This window comes from Saimiri boliviensis, chromosome 2 (genome assembly GCF_048565385.1).
Source record: "Saimiri boliviensis isolate mSaiBol1 chromosome 2, mSaiBol1.pri, whole genome shotgun sequence".
NCBI lineage: Eukaryota > Metazoa > Chordata > Mammalia > Primates > Cebidae > Saimiri > Saimiri boliviensis.
The window spans coordinates 137,565,774-137,589,694 of record NC_133450.1 but is presented as its reverse complement, the minus strand read 5'-3'; the positions used below and the strand labels follow the sequence as shown (position 1 = coordinate 137,589,694).

General features: G+C 52.0%; 1 protein-coding gene across 7 annotated transcripts in view; it reads right to left on the bottom strand.

Annotated features, from left to right (window-relative positions):
• PNPLA7 (patatin like domain 7, lysophospholipase) overlaps positions 1-23,921 on the bottom strand; it is a 70,817-nt gene that overhangs the window by 42,266 nt on the left and 4,630 nt on the right. For 6 of the 7 annotated variants that reach the window (XM_039461399.2, XM_039461398.2, XM_074394416.1 and 3 more), the window contains 8 exons: positions 23,067-23,158; positions 22,775-22,915; positions 21,728-21,887; positions 19,524-19,604; positions 4,899-5,027; positions 4,201-4,281; positions 2,826-2,952; positions 25-141 (listed from right to left, as the gene is read on the bottom strand). In XM_039461399.2, coding sequence (XP_039317333.2) covers positions 25-141; positions 2,826-2,952; positions 4,201-4,281; positions 4,899-5,027; positions 19,524-19,604; positions 21,728-21,887; positions 22,775-22,915; positions 23,067-23,158 — 928 coding nt within the window. The remainder of the gene's footprint in view (positions 1-24; positions 142-2,825; positions 2,953-4,200; positions 4,282-4,898; positions 5,028-19,523; positions 19,605-21,727; positions 21,888-22,774; positions 22,916-23,066; positions 23,159-23,921) is intronic. The other variant, XM_074394418.1, reaches the window with a different exon arrangement.

Here is a 23,921-nt window from a genome sequence, read left to right as displayed (position 1 = left end):
CGAGCAGTGGTGGAGGTCCTTTACCTTGCGGGGCTGAAGGGTCAGGGTCTCCTGTCCCAGGCTTCTGCAGCACTTCCAGGATCTCTTTGTGGACGGATGGTGGGGGGACGGAGTGGCTCCTCTTCAGCAGAGGTCCGTGACCTGCTGGGGGAGGCAGTGGTGAGGAACCTTGGTCTGCCTGACTCCCCAGTGTCCGGAACAGCTCACTCAGGGCCACGTTGGGAGCAGGGACCCCGAAGCAGCAGCTGGTGTACCCACAGTACCCTGTACACCTGCACATGCTCTGGACCAGCCCTCCGGGGACCGCAGGTGAGTGCAAGGGAGTGCCAGCCTCTGACCATCCATGGCCCCTACCTACCCTAATCCCCCTCCTCCCTCCCGTTCCTCCCAATCGCCTTTTCCCCCATCCCCCTCTACCCCATCCCTCCACCCCTTATGCTGCCCATTCCTCCTCCCCAAATCCTCCTCCACTGCCCCCTCCCCACCCCAGTCTCCCTCCCTCCAACCCCCTCCCTATCCCAATCCCCCCTCCCCCATCCCTAGGCCAATCCCCACTGCCCTCACACAACCCCTGCCCCAATCCAAGGCCTTGCTGTCCTGATTGCCCAGCTGGGAGCCGAGTGCCTTGAACCAAACCCCAGCCCCATCTCAGGGCGTCCCCTTGGTGGACACGGCTGTCTGGGCTCACCTGGGATGGACCACACACAGCTGCCTCTGCCCTCAGGGGCAGCAAATCTAAAACAAACTCCTGGAAGGAGCCTGGCCTTACCCCCGACTTGGGCTGAAGGAGGCTGCCGTGCCTGGACACTATCCTCATCTACAAAGGCCATGAGCCCTCCCCAGCCCTGGTCTCTGCCAAGATGCCACCCATGGAACACAGACCTAATCCAGTGAAAGAAATGCCATTTAGGCAGAAGTACTTCAATGACATATATTCTAAAATACAGTTTTAGGCCAGGCACCGTGGCTCACACCTGTAATCCCAACAATTTGGGAGGCCAAGGTGGGAGGAGCACTTGAGACCGGGAGTTTGAGACCAGCCTGGACCACGTAGCAAGACCCCATCTTCACAAAAAACTAAAAATAATAAATTAGCTGGCCCAGGAGGCGCGTGCCTGTGGTCCCAGCTACCCAGGAGGCTGAGGCGGGATAATCGCTTGAGCCAGGGAGGTAGGGGTTGCAGTGAGCCGAGAGGGAGACACTGCACTCCAGCCTGGGCAACAGCGAGACGCCGTCTCTAAAATCATCAGCATCACAGTGAATGTGGTTATGGGGAAAAGCAGATCAGCCAGAGCTGAGTTTCGAGGTGGTTGTGGTGCTCACAGGTCTGTGACGTGGTCACTCCGTTCCATTCCATTTCACCCCCACCGGGGCCTAGGTTAACTGCACATACTTTGTTAGTCACTTCATGCTTTTGGGAACACAATAAGCTATAAAAACCAAGCACGCGCCCCTCTGTAGGGTGGCTGTGACTCAAGACAGCTTCCCCCAACCCCCTACTCATGCAGCCCTCAAGCTCCCAGGAGCTGCTCCCCATCAGGTGCCCTGCCCAGGAAACACTGAAAACAACCACCTCAGGATGGAGGGAGAGGGGACCACATGTGAGGAGACAAGTGTGAGCAGGCCTGGGGCAGTGGAGCGTGAGGAGACCTGGGGGTAGTGTGAGGAGATTTGGGGGGAGCGTGAGGTGACCTGGGGGGAGCGTGAGGAGACCTGGGGGGAGCGTGAGGAGACCTGGGGGGAGCATGAGGTGACCTGGGGGGAGCGTGAGATCTGGGGGAGCGTGAGGTGACCTGGGGGGAGCGTGAGGACACCTGGGGGAGACCTGGCGGAGCGTGAGGAGACCCGGGGGAGACCTGAGAGGAACGTGAGGAGACCTGGGGGGAGCGTGAGGAGACCTGGGGAGAGCGTGAGGAGACCTGGGGGGAGCGTGAGGTGACCTGGGGGAGTGTGAGGAGACCTGGGGGGAGCGTGAGGTGACCTGGGGGAGCGTGAGGAGACCTGGGGGGAGCGTGAGGAGACCTGGGGGGAGCGTGAGGATACCTGGGGGAAACCTAGGGGAGCGTGAGGAGACCTGGGGGAGATCTTGGGGGAGCGTGAGGAGACCTGGGGGGAGTGTGAGGAGACCTGGGGGAGTGTGAAGAGACCTGGGGGGAGCGTGAAGAGACCTGGGGGAGCATGAGGAGACCTGGGGGAGACCTGGGGGAGCGTGAGATCTTGGGGAGCATGAAGAGACCTGGGGGAGCGTGAGGAGACCTGGGGGAGTGTGAGGAGAACTGGGGGGAGCGTGAGGAGATCTGGGGGAGCGTGAGGAGACCTAGGGGAGCATGAGGAGACCTGGGGGAGCGTGAGGAGACCTGTGGGGAGCGTGAGGAGACCTGGGGGAGACCTGGGGGAGCGTGAGGAGATCTTGGGGAGTGTGAAGAGACCTGGGGGAGCGTGAGGAGACCTGGGGGAGCATGAGGAGACATGGGGGAGCGTGAGGACACCTGAGGGGAGCGTGAGGAGACCTGGGGGAGCGTGAGGAGACCTGGGGGAGCGTGAGATCTTGGGGAGCATGAAGACCTGGGGGAGCATGAGGAGACCTGGGGGGAGCGTGAGGAGACCTGGGGGGAGCGTGAGGAGACCTGGGGGAGCGTGAGGAGACCTGGGGGGGCGTGAGGTGAACTGGGGGAGCGTGAGGAGACCTGGGGGAGCGTGAGGAGACCTGGGGGAGCGTGAGGAGACCTGGGGGAGCGTGAGGACACCTGGGGGAGCGTGAGGTGAACTGGGGGAGCGTGAGGAGACCTGGGCTGGATGTCGCCCTCCTTGGTGCAGGACAGTACCTGAGTCACAGGACTCCTGGGGACGCAGTGACTTTTTAAGCCGCTCATCTTCGCCATTGAGCGTCTGCCTCTTGGCCTTCCCGGCAGCCACGCTGGCTACAGACACGAGAGGGATGGCCTGGCTCTCCTGGGGCACAAAGAGAAACTTCAGAGCCACACTCGGAACATCCCCTGCCAGGGTGACAGGTGTGAGCCTCTCAAGGCAAAGTCTCAGCTGAACTCAGGCAATGGGGAGAGGCCAATCATCAACCTGGAAATCCAGGTATTTACGAAAAGAGCTGGTCTGTTGACGGTAACGAAGGCTCTGCCTGCTTTTACCCTCGGCTCTGCCTCAAACTCTCGAGCAAGTCAACACCCCCAACTGTCAGAACCTTAATACTCTCCATTAACATAAAAAATAATGTAGAAAAGAAAAAGATATTCCCTTAATGTCAATAACTGAAGATGAGAAGCCTTAACATATCAACAGAATTAAAATTTCCAACTGAAATGCACAAACTAAAATCAAATGAGCATTAGGCATTTACTAAGCTCGGGGACTCTTTCTGGGAGTTCTACTTGCCCCGTGACTAAAGACAGCCCTCCACACATTAGGGCACTGTTTTGGGCAGTGGGGAGGGAGCTAGGGACGAAACCATGGTCTCAATTCCCACAAGAGCTCAGCTAGGTGGGGACCGTCCCATGTCCCGGCCAAGTGCCTCCCAGGGTCAGGAGGCGGGAGCGCCGGGTTCACAGCCTCATGCCTTTGACAATGCTCTGTGCCCTGCAAACAGGTCACTGCTTGGGGTCAGCTCTGCCCCACCTGGTTCAGACAGGTAGGAGCAGTCAAGGGCAACACACAGGGAGTGCTGGCAACAGGGACCCCATGGGACAGGTATGAGGAGGGGCAGCCTCCCCAGGACACCACCGGGCCATCGGGCCATCGGCTGGTTGCGCAGCCTGCAGGACCAGAAAGGGGAGGAGCCTGCTCTACAGAACACAGGTGACCAAAGGAGGCCTCGCCACAGACTCCTGAACAGGAGCTGCAGAGGCATCAGGTGGCCGCTCACTTTCGTGCCTCCAAAGGGACGGATTCCAGCATAGAAGAAGGAATTCCACCTTGCCCGTCTTGATGGACCAGAGATTTTTGGAACACAAGGCCCCAGGAGAATCAGGCCTCCAAATCAACTGACAGGTGCTTGAGGTCGGAAAATAAACACAGCCCAATCATCACCTCCCAAAGTCTAAAGTCCTGATGACCAGCAACTAGGAAGACCACAGCTGTAGCTGGCACTGCCCCACCAGGCACTGGGTGCCTGCAGCACCTGCCAACGGCTGTCCCGATGCCAGCTGCACGGAGCAGCATGGGGCTTTGTGAGCTGGTGTTTCCACTTACAGGGTTGAAGAGCTCCGTGGTCAGACCAAGGTAGTTGTGCAGAGCCAGAAAGGTCACTCTCTGCAGCCGCACCATGATGATCTGCAACAGACACGCCAGGTGCGCGGTGACCACCGGCCGGGGTGCAGGGCGGACCGCCCAGCAGCACCACAGAGCACTGGGAACCCCGCCCCAAACGCAGCGGACAGCACAGACCGGGCCCTCCTCAGGGACCCTCTCAGGGTGAAAAATCCCACAGTCTTGACACCTCACCATGGTAATGTAAGATGTTCACCTCATGGGGAATGGGGTGAGGGGCATATGAAGACTGCATTATTTTTGCAAGTTTTCTGTAAATCTAAAGTTACTCCAAAGTGAGAAGTTTAATAAAAATGTAAAAATCTCCTTGGGAGGTAGTAAGGGATCTTAAGACCTCTTTGAGGTTGTGAATATTCATTTTTATCGTAAAATACATATGACAAATTTTTAGAATATGACTTTAGTCCTTCCCAAATGCACTCAGAATCCCGCATCACCAGCTGTCAGTCCTGCCAATGAAGTCAGTTTCTCTGCTCCTCTGAAATCACCCTCACGGCTGTAAACCTCAGAACTGAGAAAGTCAGCTGCAAATAAACCCACTCGGATCCCAAACCAGTGCCCGGGCCTATCCCTAGGGTGACCCACAGCAGATAGAAAAGTTGTCTGAAAAAGTCACCCACCTGCACCACTCTCACCAGGGTTTCGGGATATTTCTCAAAAACTCCTTGAAAAGCCGCCGCTGGAAGCCGGAGGATGGTGGAAGGGACGGCCGCGCGGGCGGAGACTGTTTTGTAAGGTGCAGCGTGACCCTGTAACAACAGCTCCATCAGTCCCTGCTCTGCAGACCCAGCCAAGCCTCCCAGGGACTGCTGAGGCTCCTGGAAGCCCCAGAGGAGGCCCTGCCTGCTGCGCAGTCATATGGCTCCACTCTCCTTCCCAGGCTGGTTGCACACACTGCTGCTTTTGCCACCAGCTGCACACGTTTTTTGACTGTCCAAGAGATCTGCAGCGAAGGACAGGCTCGTGATGAAATGTGGGTGAGGGCAGGTCTGCAGGCAGCCACCCCACCAGACCTGAGCACTCACCCCGTGGAGCTCCAACAGCTCCCACCTGCCACCGAGACTCACGGACCCAGCTCACCAACGTCTACAATCTCCAATGTCCAGTGTCTTGCATAGCCCTCACCAACATGTGCGGGCTTCCTAAAAAGGCCACCGAGAGGGTCACGAGTCTCCACTGTCAAATGCCCACCTGCACAGCGGAGTCACCACCCAGGCAGGGACCACACACTGACCGGAGTCCCTGGCCAGGCTGCACAGGGCACAGGTGAGGAGCCACAGCAGCTCGCCACGGCAGCTCACCAAGGCATGCGGCCGGCAGAGCTCTACACGGCCCAGCAAAGAGCCCAGCAAAAGGCACCGTGAGTGCTGTGGTTTCTCTCTTCTGGAGACTGGATGGCTCTAGAGAGAAAAGGCTACTTCTTAAATCTCAGTGTCACCTGCGTGCAGGCGGATTCACCCTTTTTGGTGCACAGCTCTAGTATTTTCACCCCACCACAGAAACAGAACAGTTCCAACCTCCAACGCCCCTTAGTGGCCTTTCCAGGTCTTCCTTTCTTCCCATCACTGGGTCCTGGCAATGCTCACCTGTCTTCTGTCCCAATGGTTGTGCCTTTGTCAAAATGTCACAGAAACGGAGACACAGAGTGTGTGTGTGGGCTTCCCTCAGTGAGATGACACACTCGAGATCCCCCCCCCCGGCAGCGTGTCATGACACACTTGAGATTCCCCACCACCCCCGGCAGCATGTCTGCCGGGGGTCTGTGCCTTGACCCCTGAGTGCGAGCCTGCCCCGTGGAGGCCTCACAGCGTCTCTATCCATTTAGCAGTCAAGGGGCGATATCTGTGTTGCTTCCAGTTTGGGGGAATTATAAATAAAGATACTATCAATACGCATCTCCCAGTTTTTGTGCGAACACAGTTCTCATCTCTTTGGCTAAATATCTAGAGTTGGGGTTGTAGGACGTATTCCTGCATTTATAAGAAACCAGCAAACTGTCTCCTGCAGCGGCTGCATCATTTTACCTTCTCCGAGCAACGAATGAGAGTTTCCGCTGATACCTGTCCTCACCAGCGCTTGGTACTGTCAGTGCTACATAATAAGGAATTTAGCTGGTCTATGTCCTCAGTTCCCAGGAGAAAGCCTCCAAACTCTTAGAAGCTCCTGGAGCTGTCTTTGTTATTCATGGTGCAATTCACTTGGGTTTATGCTATCAGGTGACTCCTGGCAGCAAGGCCCAACCAAGAAATTTCAGGAGGGAGCTGGTGGTGCCGGGAAGACCAAGCATATGACTAGAGCCAGGGTGTCAGCCCGGCCTCCCACCCGCAGGAAGGGGAGGAAGGCTAGAGATTGAGTTGGATCACACGGTCAAAGTTCCAGCAAACGTCCCTCAGTGTGCCAGGAGGACGGCATATCTCAAGGACTCAGGAGCCTCATCTTTGGACCAGGCCGGACCTCACTCTGGTCTGTTCTTTTGACTGATCTTGATTTTCATCCTTTGTAGTACAAATGTGAGCTGTTTTAGAATATTGAATCTGAAGGGGTCACAGGAATCCTTGAACTTGTAACCAGCAGATCAGAAGTGTGGGTGGCCGGGCAACTCCCAAGTTCCCAGTTTTGGATGCTATTATAAATGCTGGGATTTTTTTAAGTTTTTTTTGAGACAGAGTTTCACTCTGTCAGCCAGACTAGAGTGCAAAGATGTGATCTCAGCTCATTGCAACGTCCGCCTCCCGGGTTCAAGCAATGCTCCTGCCTCAGCCTCCCAAGTAGCTGGGACTACAGGCGCGCAACATCACACCCAGCTAATTTATTTTTTTTTTATTTTATTTTATTTTTTTTTTGTAGAGACAGGGTTTCACCATGTTGGCCAGGATGGTCTTGATCTCTCGACTTCATGATCTGCCCGCCTCGGCCTCCCAAAGTGCTGGGATTACAGGCATGAGCCACCGTGTCCGGCCAAATGCTGTTATTTTTAAGTTTCAATTCCCAATTGCTCATTGCTAACATAGAGAAATAGAATGGGTTTTTGTATGTTGATAAACTTGTTCATGAGTTCTAGTGGCTGTCTTATAGATTCCATAGGATTTTCTAGCTAGATAATCACGTTTGTGAATCCAAACGGTATTTCTTACTCTTCCCATTTGCATGCTTTTTATTTCTTTCTCTTCCCCTACGGCCCTGGTAAGGACCTCCAGTACGATGCTGAGCAGGAATGGTAAGAAAACACACTCTGGCTTGTCCCCAGACTTCAAGGGAAAATATTCAATCCTTCACCATGTTTGCTTTCATGTTTTAGTACAGATGTCCTTTATATGATTTAGGAAGTTCTCTTCTGGTTGCTGAGAGTTTTTATCAGGAACAGATGCTGAATTTTGTCAAATGCCTTTTCTGCATTTATTAAGATAATCAGATGGCTTTCTTCTTTAGTCTGTCAATATGGAAAATTATATCAACTGATTTTCAACTGTTGAAACAGCTTTGGATTTCTGGAATAAACCCCACTGGGTTTCTATATATTATTATTTTTTATATATTGCTGGACTCAAATCTCTAATATTTTATTGATGATATGTATATTTCTAATGATGAGATACTGGTTTTAAATTTTCCTTTCTTGTAATGTCTTTGTCTGATTACGTATTAGGGTATTACTAGCCTCACTAACTAAACTGGGAAATAGTCCCTCTTCTACTTTTCTAGAGAAGTTGCATAAAATTAGCATACTTTTCCCTTAAATGTCATAAATGTTGGGAAGCATTCACCAGTGAAGCCACCTAGATCTGGAGTTTTCTAGGTGGGAAGGACTTTAGCTACAAATCTGGTTTCTTTAGTAGATATGCGGCTATTCAGATCATCTGTATCTGAGGGAACTTTGGTAGTTTGTGCCTTTCAAGGAATTTGTCAACTTAATCTGTGTGATTGATTTTATGAGCATAAAGTTGTTCAAAATAGTTCCTTATTAGTCCTTTTATGTCTGTAGGGTCTGTCGAGATGTCCACTCTTTCACTTCTAATGTTTGTGGTTTGTGTCTTCTCTTCCACACTGGTCTGGCTAGAGGTGTTTTTACTTTACTGATGTTTTCTAAGAGCAAGCTTTTGGTTCCACTAACTTTCTCTCGTTTTCCATTTCCCATCTCACTGATTCTTGCTCTTTCTTAGTTTCTTCCATCTGCTTGCTTAAAGTTTCATTTGTTTTCCTTTCCTAGCTTCTTAAGACAGAAGCTTGGGGCCGGGCGTGGTGGCTCACACCTGTAATCCCAGCACTTTGGGAGGCGGAGGCAGTTAGATCACCTGAGGTCAGGAGTTCGAGACCAGCCTGGGCAACATGGAGAACCCCATCTCTACTAAAAGTACAAAATTAGCTGGATATGGTGGCTCTCGCCTGTAATCCCAGCTACTCGGGAGGCTGAGGCAGGAGAATCACTTGAACCTGGGAGGCAGAGGTTGCAGTGAGCCGAGATGGTGCCATTGTACGATAGCCTGGGCAACGAGAGTGAAACTCAGTCTCAAAAACAAAAGATAGCCGGGCGCGGTGGCTCAAGCCTGTAATCCCAGCACTTTGGGAGCCCGAGGCGGGTGGATCACGAGGTCGAGAGATCGAGACCATCCTGGTCAACATGGTGAAACCCCGTCTCTACTAAAAATACAAAAAATTAGCAGGGCATGGTGGCGTGTGCCTGTAATCCCAGCTACTCAGGAGGCTGAGGCAGGAGAATTGCCTGAACCCAGGAGGCAGACGTTGCAATGAGCCGAGATCGCGCCATTGCACTCCAGCCTGCTGGGTAACAAGAGCGAAACTCCGTCTCAAAAAAAAAAAAAAAAAAAAGATAGAAGCTTGGGTCACTGATCTGAGACTTGTTTTCTTTCCTAATATGAGCATTTTAAGTTATAACTTTTGATATGTTTTGTTTTCATTTTCATTCAGCTCAAAATATTCTGATTTTTCTGTAACTTCTCTTTAACCAACGTATTATTTAGGAGTATATTATTTTAAATTCCAAGTATTTAGAAGATTTCCATATTAATTTCAGTTATTGATTGCCAGTTTAATTCTATTGTAATCAGAGAACATACTTTTTATGATTTTAATTCCTTTTACTTTGTTCACATTCACTTCGTGGCCCAGAATATAGCACACCTTGGGGAATGCTCCATGTGCAGCTGTTGGGTACAGCGTTCAATAAATGTCGGTTTGATCAAAGCGACTGCTCAGGTCTTCTATACCCTTGCTGATTTTATGGATTTACTAGTTGTTTTATGTATTACTGAAAGTGCTGAAGACACCTACTGTAACTGTGGATCCACGTCAGTTCTGTAAGTTTCTCTTCTATTTTTGAAACTAGGTACTGGACCTTGAAATTTCACTGTTAGGTGAACACACCACACTGGATTACTATATCTTCTTGGTGAGTGCGGTCCCTTTTTTTTTTTTTTTTTTTTTTTTAATAGATAGAATGTCACTCTATTGCCCAGGCTGGACTGCCATGGCGTGGTTTTAACTCACTGCAACCTCCACCTCCTGGGTTCAAGTGATTTCTGGCTAATTTGTGTATTTTTAGTAGAGATGGGGTTTCACCATGTTGGCCAGGCTGGTCTCAAACTCCTGACCTCAAGTGACTGACCCGCCTCAGCCTCCCAAAGTGCTAGGATTACAGGCGTGGGGCACGGTACCCAGACTGAAGTTTGAATCTTAATCTAATTTCAAAGTCTTTGTTGTGCTGCTCCGGGTCTGTCTTGAGCCTTGTGCAGGTTCACAGACAGAATCCACGAACCTACTTGCCCGGCTCTCTCCTCCCTGTGATTCACATACTCTCTGGCCCTTGGGGGCCCTTCTTCTGGTGCTTTTGGAGGATTTTCTTCAGGGTTTTAGCTCCATAACTGGGCTACCATCAATGAAAGCCCATGAGGTCACAGAAGAAAACAGAAAAGCAGGAAGCAGAACCCTCTTGGGTGGCTGCTCCACATTTTGACTCCCCTCCACAATCTACCAGCTTTATTTTCAGAGTCCTCCAAGAATTGTTTTCTGTATTTTGTCCAGAGTTTTTCACTGTGATGAGCAGGACAGGCTCATTCTGTTGTGGCACTACCTGGTCACAGCAGAACCGTAACTCTCCCATTTTATTTTTGTTAAAAATAAAATCGGCCGGGCGCGGTGGCTCAAGCCTGTAATCCCAGCACTTTGGGAGGCCGAGGCGAGTGGATCACGAGGTCGAGAGATCGAGACCATCCTGGTCAACATGGTGAAACCCCGTCTCTACTAAAAATACAAAAAATTAGCTGGGCATGGTGGCACGTGCCTGTAATCCCAGCTACTCAGGAGGCTGAGGCAGGAGAATTGCCTGAACCCAGGAGGCGGAGGTTGCGGTGAGCCGAGATCGTGTCATTGCACTCCAGCCTGGGTAACAAGAGCGAAACTCCGTCTCAAAATAAATAAATAAATAAATTAAATAAATAAATAAATAAATAAAATCTTAATTTCCTTCTCCTTTAACAGCCAGAATGAAGATGCCTAACACATCACCCCAGATACTAAATCAAACAGCAGCTCACCTGTGTAGACAAGGCTCACTGCTGCTGCTGTTCAGGAGAACTCTAATATACTGAGGCCACATAAACAAGAACCCAAACAAGGCACTTAGAGGCTGTCAGGTCTCCTGACGCTGGGGTTGAAAGCACAACTGGCAGACACTGACACCTGCTGTGGGGGCTGTGCACACCGAGAACACGACGCTCAGCTCTTAGCACATTCTCATCGAGCTCCAAGACTCAGCAATTTTTCTTCCACTTGGAATTTTGTTCCATTCCTTTTAAAACCTTCATATAGCCGGGCACGGTGGCTCAAGCCTGTAATCCCAGCACTTTGGGAGGCTGAGGCGGGTGGATCACAAGGTCAAGAGATCGAGACCATCCTGGTCAACATGGTGAAACCCTGTCTCTACTAAAAATACAAAAAATTAGCTGGGCATGATGGTGCGCGCCTGTAATCCCAGCTACTCAGGAGGCTGAGGCAGGAGAATTGCCTGAACCCAGGAGGTAGAGGTTGCGGTGAGCCGAGATCGCGCCATTGCACTCCAGCCTGGGTAACAAGAGTGAAAAAAAAAAAAATCTTCATATATAGAAAAAAAAAAAATCTCAAAAAAAAAAACAATCTTCATATAGAGAAAGTTGCTCCCTGAGAGACCTACACCACACCACAAGAAACACAAGCACAGGATGGCTAATAGGAGTCTTCTGCCAACCTCAACAGCCTGGGTGACAAAGTGAGACCCTGTCACCAAAAAAGAAAGGCAGGTTGAAGGTAAATGCTTATCCTTGTCCCCTTGTGGAATATACATGCTTATCTCTGCTCTCTTAAAAAGATACAAACCTCTGACCAGGCATGGTGGCTCACACCTATAATCCCAGCACTTTGGGAGGCCAAGGAGGGTGGATCATGAGGTCAGGAGATCAAGACCATCCTGACCGACACAGTGAAACCCCGCCTCTACTAAAAATATTAAAAAATTAGCTGGGCATGGTGGCACACACCTGTAATCCCAGCTACTCGGGAAGCTGAAGCAGGAGAACTGCTTGAACCCATGAGGTGAAGACTGCAGTGAGCCAAGATCGTGCCACTGCGCTACAGCCTGGGCAACAGTGCAAGACTCAATCTCAAAAAAAAAAAAAAAAAAAAAAAAAAAAAAAAAAAACAGAAACCTCCAAGGATAAAGGCAAATGCTAAGAATAGATTTAAAAAAATATCAAATTTTCGCAGCTGATGAAAGCAAGTGACAGAGTCTCGGCTGGTGGAGCCCTCTAAGGAAAGCTGAGACTTGGTTTTAGAGGTGCAGAAGCCAGACAGAGAACCCAGCATGAGGCTAACATGCAGGTGAGACTGTGAGAGGGGCAGGCCAACCGCAAGTCACTTTTCTGACCCCAACAGGCCAGCAGACTACCAGCTATTCTCTGGAGAAGGTGAAGCAAGCAGGTGTGGCTAAGAACCCAAGGACAGTCTCCACTTCAGGGAGGGGCACTCCCAGGCTCCTCCACAGCAGTGAGCATCCACTCCAGATGGGAGCACTCCCAGGCTCCTCCGCAGCAGTGAGCGTCCACTCAGATGGGAGCACTCCCAGGCTCCTCCACAGCAGTGAGCGTCCACTCAGATGGGAGCACTCCCAGGCTCCTCCGCAGCAGTGAGTGTCCACTCCAGATGGGAGCACTCCCAGGCTCCTCCGCAGCAGTCGGCATCCACTCAGATGGGAGCACTCCCAGGCTCCTCCATAGCAGTGAGCGTCCACTCAGATGACAGCACACCCAGACTCCTCCAAATAGTGTCCACCCCATGAGGGAGCACTCTCAGACTCCTCCCCAACAGTGAGCATCCACTCCTCCCAGGTTCCTTCACAACAGTGTCCACGCCAGATGGCAGCACCCCCAGACTTCTCTCCAACAGTGTCCACTCCAGACAGGAGCACTCCCAGATTCCTCCCACTCCTCCAAGCCAGTACCACCATGGCAGGACATAGACAGATTCCTCTCAGAGAAGCTAACATCAAGACCTACAGACTCTGACCTGTGGGCTCCTAACCCGTGAAGGAAAGAGCCAGCTAGCTTCCTGTCCAGTCATCCTGCAGGGAGTGTCCCCAGTTAGTGAGCCCTGACCCCATGCACATGTGGCTCATATGCAGGTTTCAGGTGGATCACACTCTTTTCTTTTTATAGTTAACCCATGTAACTCCCATTTAAATAAAGGTACGGTTTAGGGCTGTTGGCCCCACAGGGTCATGGGGTGCTCCTTATGCTGTGCTGAGGTGCAGGATCCAAGAAGAACTGGGGAAGAGCAGCCAGACTTGGGGGGCCACGCCACCTATGAGAGGGGACAGGCAAGGCCTTGAATGTGCAGAAGCGTCTGTATTTATTAGGCACAAGCAGGGGAAGGGTCGTGAGTGAGTTCATCATCTATAGGCTTAGTGATAGGGCATACATAATCACGTGAGTCACAAGTGAGGGGGCCACCCCACTATGTCACCTGGGCAGAGAGGTGGGCCGTGCACAGTAGGGGGCCGTGGCATATGCAGTAGTAGAGGGTCCTGTACAGAAAAGCGGTCCACCCCCATTAGGTTACCAAGGCAAGGAGGTGGGCTGTGTGCAACAAGTGTCGTGTGCAACACTTCTTATCTGGGGGACTGGAGACTTCAAAGGATTCCTATAGAAGGATACTGTAAGCCAGGCATCCCCAAACTTTTTGCACAGGGGGCCAGTTCACTGTCCCTCAGACCGTTGGAGGGCCGCCACATACTGTGCTCCTCTCACTGACCACCAATGAAAGAGGTGCCCCTTCCTGAAGTGCGGCAGGGGGCCGGATAAATGGCCTCAGGGGGCCGCATGCGGCCCGCGGGCCGTAGTTTGGGGACGCCTGCTCTAAGTAATCAGCCATCCCCAATATTTCACTATCTCATCCCTGGTTGACTACATTAGGTGACCTTTGGGGATGCCTGCTGTAAGCCAATGCAGTAGGAGCTGACAGACTTGTGCTCTTTTCTTAAGATATTTATGGGAGGATGCTTTGAGCTAGCACAAAAGCGAGAAAAGACTGACAGGGTGTACAGCCGCCGTGACTGGTCGCACCAGAGGTGTTCTTCCCTCCCTCGGTTATTTGCGGGATCTCAGGCCTGAGGCCTACTTTCCACAGGAACTGGATGCAAGGTTCTACAACTCCTTTATCAGGAGGAGAGGCTCTTGCTCCAAGCCTGCCATATAGCATTTGCCCTTTCAGGCAGGGACGCCACCGCCTGGGTCTTTGGTTCTTGTCCTGGTCTGGCTGTTTTCCCATGTGCTGCTTCTGTTCTGGGACTGCTCTGGGCATTCCTCCTACTACAAACGACTATATGGTTACACGGAAGGATTCTAGAAATCAGCACTAAATGTGTCAGTACATTTCCAACCACAATACCTATATGATTATATAGAAAGATTATATGGGACTAGTATGCTTATGTATATTAGCTAGACATAGTAAGCAGTGAGTTACGCTTCAGGCACTGACTATGCCTGGGGTCTGCACAGTTCTTCATCCTCGGTGCCCCAGGGGGTGTTACCCACAGTACAGAACATTTCCAGCAATCCAGATTACCTTCTGTCTCCCCAAGTCAATATCCAACCCAAACCCCTAACAGGTAGCCACTAACCAGACCTCTACCCCAGCTGCAAACAGCCCCCAGGGCCAAGTCCTTCCAAGCGCACGTTTTTGTAAAGAAAGTTGGCCAGGCACAGTGGTTCACGCCTGTAATCCCAGCACTTTGGGACGCTGAGGTGGGTGGATCAAGAGGTCAGGAGTTCAAAACCAGCCTGGCCAACATGGTGAAACTCCATCTCTACTATAAAAAATTATAGATATAAAAAATTATCTGGGCACAGTGGCACACACCTGCAGTCCCAGCTACTCCAGGAGCTGAGGCGGGAGAATTGCTTGAATCTGGGAGGCAGAGGTTGCAGTGAGCTGAGATCGTGCCACTGCACTCCAGTCTGGGCGACAAGACAAGATTCCGTAAAAAAAAGAAAGGAAAGTTTTTTTTGGAACACTAGATCGCCGCACTGAGTAGCTGCAAGAGAGACCATGCGGCCCATAAGGCTGAAATCTTTATGCTCTGGCCTTTTACAGAGAAAGCTGGCTGGCCATCCTCTGTCCTCAAGTGTCAGGCAGCTGGTAGCTGAGCCTCAGGTGAGGGAGATTACACAGCATGTGCTTTTCATTGCTGGCTTCCTGAGCTCTACCTCATTTCTGTGAGATGCAACTCGGCTGTTTTGCACCTGTATTCAGTAAGGACTTCACTCACACATAAACTGACTGCTGGAGGCAGAAGAGCCCCTGATCTGAAAGACTGAAGACAAAATAAACAGAGGAGGGAGCAAAAGAAAACCTCATCCTACTCTATCCATGGCGTAAAAACAAGAAAATTTTTTTTAAATTAAAAAATAAAAACAGCCGGGCGCGGTGGCTCATGCCTGTAATCCCAGCACTTTGGGAGGCCGAGGCGGGTAGATCACGAGGTCAAGAGATCGAGACCGTCCTGGTCAACATGGTGAAACCCCGTCTCTACTAAAAATACAAAAAATTAGCTGGGCATGGTGGCGCGTGCCTGTAATCCCAGCTACTCAAGAGGCTGAGGCAGGAGAATTGCCTGAACCCAGGAGGCAGCGGTTGTAGTGAGCCAAGATCATGCCATTGCACTCCAGCCTGGGTAACAAGAGTGAAACTCCATCTCAAAAAATAAAAATAAAAACAAGGCTGGGCACAGCAGTTCATGCCTGTAATCCCAACACTGGGAGGCTGAGGTGGGCAGATCACTTGAGGTCAGGAGTTTGAGACCAGCCTGACCAACATGGCGAAACCCCATCTCTACCAAAAATACAAAATTAGCTGGGCCTGGTGGCTCATGCCTGTAATTCCAGCTACTCAGGAGGCTGAGGCAGGAGAATCACTTGAACCTGGGAGGCGGAGGTTGCGGTGAGCTGAGATCACACCACTGCACTCCAGCCTGGGCCACAAGTGCGAAAGTCTATCTCAAAACACAAAACAAAAATAAGAACAAAATACTTTTTTAAAAAGAACATTCAGGCCGGGCGTGGTGGCTCAAGCCTGTAATCCCAGCACTTTGGGAGGCTGAGGCGGGTGGATCACGAGGTAAAGAGATCGAGACCATCCTGGTCAACATGGTGAAACCCCGTCTCTACTAAAAATACAAAAAATTAGCTGGGCATGGTGGTGCGCGCCTGTAATCCCAGCTACTCAGGAGGCTGAGGCAGGAGAATTGCCTGAACCCAGGAGGCGGAGGTTGCGGTGAGCCGAGATCGCGCCATTGCACTCCAGCCTGGGTAACAAGAGCGAAACTCTGTCTCAAAAAAAAAAAAAAAAAAAAAAAAAGAACATTCAGATAAAAGAAAAAAACTCTTGAAAACTATGATAGAAACTAAAATTCAATGGAAGATTTGGAAACTAAAGTTGAAAAAATCTACAAAGTACAACAAAAAGGCCAGGTGCAGTGGCCCACACCTGTAATCCCCATCCCTGTAATCCCAGCACTGTGGGAGGCTGAGGCGGGCGGATCACAAGGTCAGGATATCGAGACCAACCTGGCCAACATGGTGAAAATCTATCTCTATTAAAATTACAAAAAATTAGCCAGGTGTGGCGGCACGCACCTGTAGTCCCAGCGACTCGGAAGGCTGAGACAGGAGAATTGCTTAAACCTGGGAGGCGGAGGTTGCAGTGAGCTCCAGGCTGGGCGACAGAGCAAGACTTCGTCTGAATTGAAAAAAAAAAAAAAAAGAAAGAAAAAGAAAGTACAACGAAAAGACACAGAGAGTGTAGAATAATGACAATTCTAGATTTCTAAGATTTCAAAACATATATCTCCCTTGCACCTTGTCTCAGGAAGTAAACAGAGGATTCATTGCACTCCACCAACGCAAGCCCGCCAAGAAGGAAGCAGCAAGAGCCCTGTGCGTGGGAGGACGGGTGACCCAGGATGGCGGCTGGACAGCAGGCCTGGGGAGGGTCAGACTGGGCAAGAGGATGGGGGCTCCAGGGAAGGGCTTTTCCCAGAGAAAAGAACTGCTCATGGAGCTGCTGGTTCAGGGCATAAATCTGTAATAGGTGCACAGAAAAAACACCAAGCAGCCAAAAAATAACACAACTGTTAATTCCAGGAAAAACAGAAAGTTGCAAGAAAGGAGATTTAACCTTAGTACACTACATGGCTCAGCTGTGAATCATATCCACGAAGCAGTCACAACCACCCATGAGCGACGTGGCTGAACAGGTTGACGTCCGTGTGGACCAGAGCTCTTCCAGTCCTTTCTCAGCTTTTCTCAGGCCCACGAGTGCCTTACACATTCAGGAGTTCCCAAGAAGCCCACCACAGCTCCAGAGACACATGCTAACCGAGGCCCCAAAGAGGCACACAGAGTGGGGTCTGGTGGCTGGGACCCCACTCCACCCCAAGCCGTGTTGGTGGCTCCCTCAAAGATGAGGACCAGCCCTCTAATGGCAGGTCAGCCTTGCTCAAAGGAGGTGGGTACCTACTCCCTCCCCAGGCAGGCGGCCACCCCAGCACAGGCATCTCATGAAGACACGTAAGACCCAGGGAGCATGAGATGCCAAGGTGCCACCCAGGCCTCCATGCCAGGCCCCAAACAGCTCAAAGCCTACCTGTGCCCATCTGCTGGGAGCAGAGTGAGCACCCTGGACACCCAAACGTGTGGCTGGAGCTTGTTATGTCCTTTCTAAGCAGAAGAATGCAGGATGGGATCAGAGGACACCACCCAGGCTCCACCACAGGGCTGCATGCAAGGACCTAGACACTTGGTTCTGCCTGAATGTATCCAAGCCAGGGTTCTGGTGAGCTCTGGAAAACCATCCTAACGAAGGCTAAAGAAACGGAGGTAAAAGTTACCTCGATACACAGTTAAAAATGAATGCAAAGGTATAACTTAAAGGAGTAAGATTAAAATCAGCCACCCCTTTTGAGCTGATAGGCATTTAACGAAAGTCAGCTAATGGACACTAAAGATTTGTTTCACTGCATGTAGGTTTTACTCAAAGAAAAAGAAGACTAAACAAACATTAAATTCTAGTTAATGAGCCAAACGCAGTGGCTGACGCCTGTAATCCCAGCACTTTGGGAGGCCGAGGTGGGTGGACAACTTGAGATCAGGGGTTTGAGACCAGCCTGGCCAACATGGTGAAACCCCACCTCTACTAAAAATACAAAAATTAGCTGGATGTGATGGCACATTCCTGTAATTCCAGGTACTCAGGAGGCTGAGGCAGGAGAATCACTTGAACCCAGAAGACAGAGGCTGCAGTGAGCCAAGATCATGCCACTGCACTCCAGACAGGGCAACAGAGCAAGACCTTGTCTCAAAAAAAAAAAAAAAATCTAGTTAATGGCTGGGCATGATGGCTCATGCCTGTAATGCCAGCATTTTGGGAGGCTGAGATAGGCAGATCACTTGAGCCCAGGAGTTCAAGATCAGCCTGGCCAACATGGCAAAACCTTATCTCTACAAAAAAACACAAAATTAGCCAGGTGTGATGGAGCATGCCTGCAGTCCCAGCTACTTAGGAAGCTGAAGTGAGAGCATTGCTTGAGCCCAGGAGGTAGCGGTTGCAATGAGCAAAGATCGTGCCACTGCCTGGGCAACACAACAAGACCCTACCTTAAAAAAAAAAAAATTCTAGTTAACGTTGGGTACATGGGTGGTTTTACTATTTTTGCACATTTTTTAACTGTTCGATAATAAAAAGTTGAAAATCATACGATAACATGATAAGTAATTTTTTTTTAAATTGAAATAGAGTGTTGCCCAGTGACCCAGGCTGGAGTGCAATGGCGCAGTATCGGCTCACTGCAACCTCCGCCTCCAGGGTTCAGACGATTCTCCTGCTCAGCCTCCTGAGTAGCTGGGATTACAGGCGCCTGCCACCATGCCCGGCTAATTTTTGTAGTTTTAGTAGAGACGAGGTTTCACCATGCTGGCCAGGCTGGTCTCAAACTCCTGACCTCATGATCCACCCACTTCAGCCCCCCGAAGTGCTGGGATGACAGGCGTGAAGCACTGCGCCCGGCAACACATGGTTTTTTAATCTGGACATCAGGTGCACACTGTGCTGGTGAGAGTGGGGAGCGGGCATCATACATGCTGGGCACAGACACTCCCTCCAGCGAGGGACTCACAGCATCTTTCAAAATTACAAGTGTGCATCCCCTGGAACCTGCCAAGCCCACCCTAAAGATTAATCCCTCAGCCCAGCCTCTGGTGTAAGGAAGGATGGGCACAGCAGACATTCACTGTGTAACGAAAAGCAAAAGACTCGGAGCCACAGAAAGATGGTGCCAGCAGGGAAGAGCCCCGCAGGACTGCCAGAAACGGGGCAGCAGGTCCCCGGGAGGGCCTTGGGCCTGCAGACAGGAGAAACGTTTCCCTCCACAATGCTGTGCCTTTTGAGTGCTGAACCACATGCATCTATTACCCAGTTCAAAAACAGTCATTAAGAGACAACCAGAACCCTTAGCCACACGCCTGGCTACTCTTCAACGCACTGTGGCCGGAACGAAGCTCCCTCCTCCTTCCTCCCGCCTTCCTGGACCAAACTCCGCTCCCCTCAGGTCACTGTGGAGACCTGGCCTTTAATCCCTGCCAGCCGTCCAGGCAACACAGAGCACCCAGGCCTCCAGGGCCGACCCAGGCAGCGGGACTCACCGTGATGATATCCAGGATGCTGAGCAGGCTGTGGACACTGTCTCCTGCCAGAACCTCTTTCACCACCACCTCGGTGCCGTCCTGCACTCGGAGAGCAGAGTGGGTGCCGTCAGGTCTGGGGCCACGACCACGGGGCCCGGAGGAGGCTCAGCCCAGCCCGGGGCAGTAGGGCCACAGGCCTGCCCCTCTGAGGCGCCATCCCGGCTGCGGGTGCCTCAACAGAGGGCTGGGGGTGAGAGGGACCTGCTGGCATCGGGGGTAAAACAGGCAAGAAGCAGGGGCAAGGAAAGAAGAGATGAAGGAGGAGGAGACCCAGCTCTCCACCCATGACGCGTCTTTACTGCGGGGACCGAGGCAAACGTTCCCAGGCCCTGCTCATTTACTGAACTAGTTGTAAGGGCTCCACGGACCGGTTCAGCTACTACCAGCCTAAATTCCGGAACTTTGATATAATTTCCCATTAGGTTAAAGAAAAGAAAAGAAACCATGCTATTTTGGTGATTTAACAATGTAAGAACTTTGGGAGGCCAAGGTGGGCGGATCGCCTGAGGTCGGGAGTTCGTGACCAGCCTGACCAACACGGAGAAATCCTGTCTCTACCGAAAATACAAAAACCTTAGCCAGGTATGGCAGCGCACGCCTGTAGTCCCAGCTACGTGGGAGGCTGAGGCAGGAGAATCGCTTGAACCCGGGAGGTGGAAGTTGCGGTGAGCTGAGAATGCACCGCTGCACTCCAGCCTGGGCAACAAGAGTGAAACTCTGTCTTAGAACAAACGAAGAAACAAACAATGTAAGAACTTCATCTCAGCCTGACCCAGGAAAATTCTTTATGAAGTTGCCCAAATCTGACCCCAGTCCCTTCCATGAGGCCAGAGGGATGCAGGCTCCAGTCCTTCAGCCCACATGAGCTACAACAAAAGCCTCTGCTTCACCAGCTGGGTGGCCCCGTTCCCAGGAGCTACGGGCTCTGACTGCCCCAGATGGGTGAACCAAGCCCCTTTCCTTCCTAATAACTCATCAAGTCCAGCCACACACTAAGAGAACCAAACAATTTGCCCAGACAGCACTTCTGGTCTAGAAACCCCGATGGGCAGGGAAGGAAGGGCCACGGGGTCGGTGCCCACTCCCTGAACCACAGCTGGCAGGAGCCCTGCAGGTCAGGGGGATGATCACACAGAGGCCAGAGTTTGCTAAGTGTGTGCTTTAAATAAGAACAAGCAATGGGAGGTGTGGGTCGAAAACTACCCGGACAGACGAAGCAACACCACCCTCCGGGAAAGCAGCCCCACACGCAAGACGCCACGGCAGGGTCTGCCCAGCCCCAACTCCCCGCAGCGATTCAACGAGCGTGATTAACAGAGGTAGGAAGCACCGACTGCGCTCCTTATTTATTTATTTATTCATTCTGAGACAGGGTCTCGCTCTATTGCCCAGGCTGGACCAGTGCAGTGGTGTCAACAGCTCACTGCAGCCTCGACCTCCCAGACTCAAGTGATCCTCCCACCTCAGGCCCAAGTAGCTGGGACCACAAGTGCTACCACCATGCCTGGCTAATTATTTTTATTTTTTGTAGAGACAGGGTCTCACTATATTGTCCAAGCTGGTCTCCAACCCATGGGCTCAGGCAAACTTCCACCTTGGCCTGAATTATTTTCTTAATTAAATAAATTTTATTTTATTAGAAACCTGAAAATAGAGCAAGGATTCAGCTGATCATGGCAGATCAATACAGTGGCTTACCACTGAACCATCGAAGGTCTTGGAAAAAACATTGAAAAGGGTTGCCAGGCCCAGTGGCTCCTGCCTGTAGTCCCAGGGCTCTGAGAGGCCAAGACGGGAGAATGGCTTGAGCACAGGAATTGTTGACCAGCCTGGGCAACAAAGTGAGACTCCATCTCTACAAAAATATTTTTAAAGTTAGCTGGCCATCATGACACACACCTGCAGTCCCAGCTACAGGTGAGGCTGAGGCAGGAGGATCACTTGAGCCTCAGAGGTGAAGGCTTCAGTGAGCTGAGACTGCACCACTCACTCCAGCCTGGGTGACAGGGCGAGACCCTGTTGTTAAAAAATAAGTAAAATGTACTAAAAAATAAAAATGGTGAGTTTTCCCAACAGAAATTAAAATAAAAATTCTGCCTAACTTTTCAATGGGAAACGCTTTACAACCTGAGACAGGGTCCCGCCCCCGCCCTGCAACTCACAGCATCCTGCATGCAGACCTCCAGACGCCCGTCCTGCACCACACAGATGCTGGGGTCGGGCTCCCCGGGCTGGAAGACGTGCTCCCCCTCCTGCAGCTGCACAAAGACGATGTGTTTGCAAAGCTCCAGGAACAGTGGCTTCTCAAAGTGGCCCAGGACCCTGAAAGAGTCAGAGTGCACGGTGTGACGTCCTTCCAGGGGAGGAGGGTGACCTCCAAGGGAGTCTCGAGAGCACACGGCCACCAACAAGCCGCTGGCGTCACCGCCAAACACAACCGTAAAGTCCTGAAATCCCCGTGAGCCTGTTTTCCATCAGCTCAGAGAACTTTCCTTTTTTTTTTTGAGACGGAGTTTCACTCTTGTTACCCAGGCTCGAGTGCAATGGTGCAGTCTTGGCTCACCGCAACCTCCGCCTCCTGGGTTCAGGCAATTCTCCTGCCTCAGCCTCCTGAGTAGCTGGGATTACAGGCATGCGCCACCATGCCCAGCTAATTTTTTGTATTTTTAGTAGAGATGGGGTTTCACCATGCTGACCAGGATGGTCTCGATCTCTCGACCTTGTGATCCACCCGCCTTGGCCTCCCAAAGTGCTGGGATTACAGGCATGAGCCACCGCGCCCAGCAGCTCAGAGAACTTTTCAACCCGTCACCCTGAGCCACATACACACAGGAGGAAGGCAAAGGTGGCCTCCGGGAGGGTGAGCTTGGCCAGGGAAAGGAAGGGGCGCGGTCTGGGGGCTGGTCAACAAGACAGGGGCGTAGAGCGGAACCCAGGCTCAAGGCTTTGGACCCACCACAGCCTTCTCACTCTTGCTCTGGCTTCATCACTGAAGATGAAACACCGGAAATCGTTCAACAAAACAAGAAAGACCCGGTGAAGGTGCTAGCAGATCGCGAGGCCCCACCACGAGGCACAGACCCCAGCAGCCCCAGGATGGGCTTTGCCAACTATCCCCCAACGCAGACAGCCAAGCTGGAGTCAGTCCCCAGTGAGAAGCCAGGGAGGACCCGGAGCTGCAGCGGCCCTTGGACCGTCCCCGCTCTCACCGAACGTTTTTCAGCATGTACAGAACTTCCGACGGCAGGTGAGAATTCTTCACATCAAACTCTGTGAGGTCGGCCTCCAGGAGGGAGGGTGGGGGCTCCTTGGGCTGCAGGGCCGGGTATTCCTTCTTGAAACGCAGAATCCTACAAGGCAGACACACACTAGCCTTAAGCAGGTCAGGCGATTTCAAAAGCCACAGCGTCAGCGGCCAGTACGCCAGGCAGCTCGGGGTCAGGGAGGCCAGCACCATCGGGGGCACGCTGGGCAGGATGTGCTCTCAAGGACCCTCTGTACCTCTTGGCCAAAGACAGCACCTTGGTCCTCTTCCTGGCCCGCTGCCGGGGCAGGGCAGTGTTCTCAACAAGGGTGTTGGGGAGCGTGGTCACCTGCAGAGCCGAGGGAAACACCCAGGCACTGACCCCGTGAGCCACTCGCCACCGCTCGCCGCCGCAGGGGTCAGTCCTCAGGACCTGCCTGCAGGCCTCCCGCGGTCCCACCTGCAGCTCCCGGGTCTGGCTGTGCCATTTCTCCACCCCGCCCGGCCTGTGAGGGAATGTTGGCAGCGACACAGCTTTGTCCAGCCCCACGCGTCCTTGGGATCGTCCTCACCGTCCCTGAAAGTCAAGCCTCCAGAGCCCAGGGCTTCACACCTGCCGGCCCCACTGCCCCAAAGGCTGACGGCCACTCCATCCTTGGCTTTCATGCTGGTCAACGTGACCCTTTCCTACAAAAGTCCACCACTGTTGGCCGGGCGCGGTGGCCCACACATCTGTAATCCCAGCACTTTGGGAGGCCAAGGTGGGCAGATCATGAGGTCAAGAGATCGAGACCATCCTGGCCAACATAGTGAAACACTGTCTCTAATAAAAATACAATAATTAGCCGGGCGCGGTGGCTCAAGCCTGTAATCCCAGCACTTTGGGAGGCCGAGGCGGGTGGATCACGAGGTCGAGAGATCGAGACCATCTTGGTCAACATGGTGAAACCCCGTCTCTACTAAAAATACAAAAAAACTAGCTGGGCGTGGTGGCGCGTGCCTGTAATCCCAGCTACTCAGGAGGCTGAGGCAGGAGAATTGCCTGAGGCCAGGAGGCGGAGGTTGCGGTGAGCCGAGATCGCGCCATTGCACTCCAGCCTGGGTAACAAGGG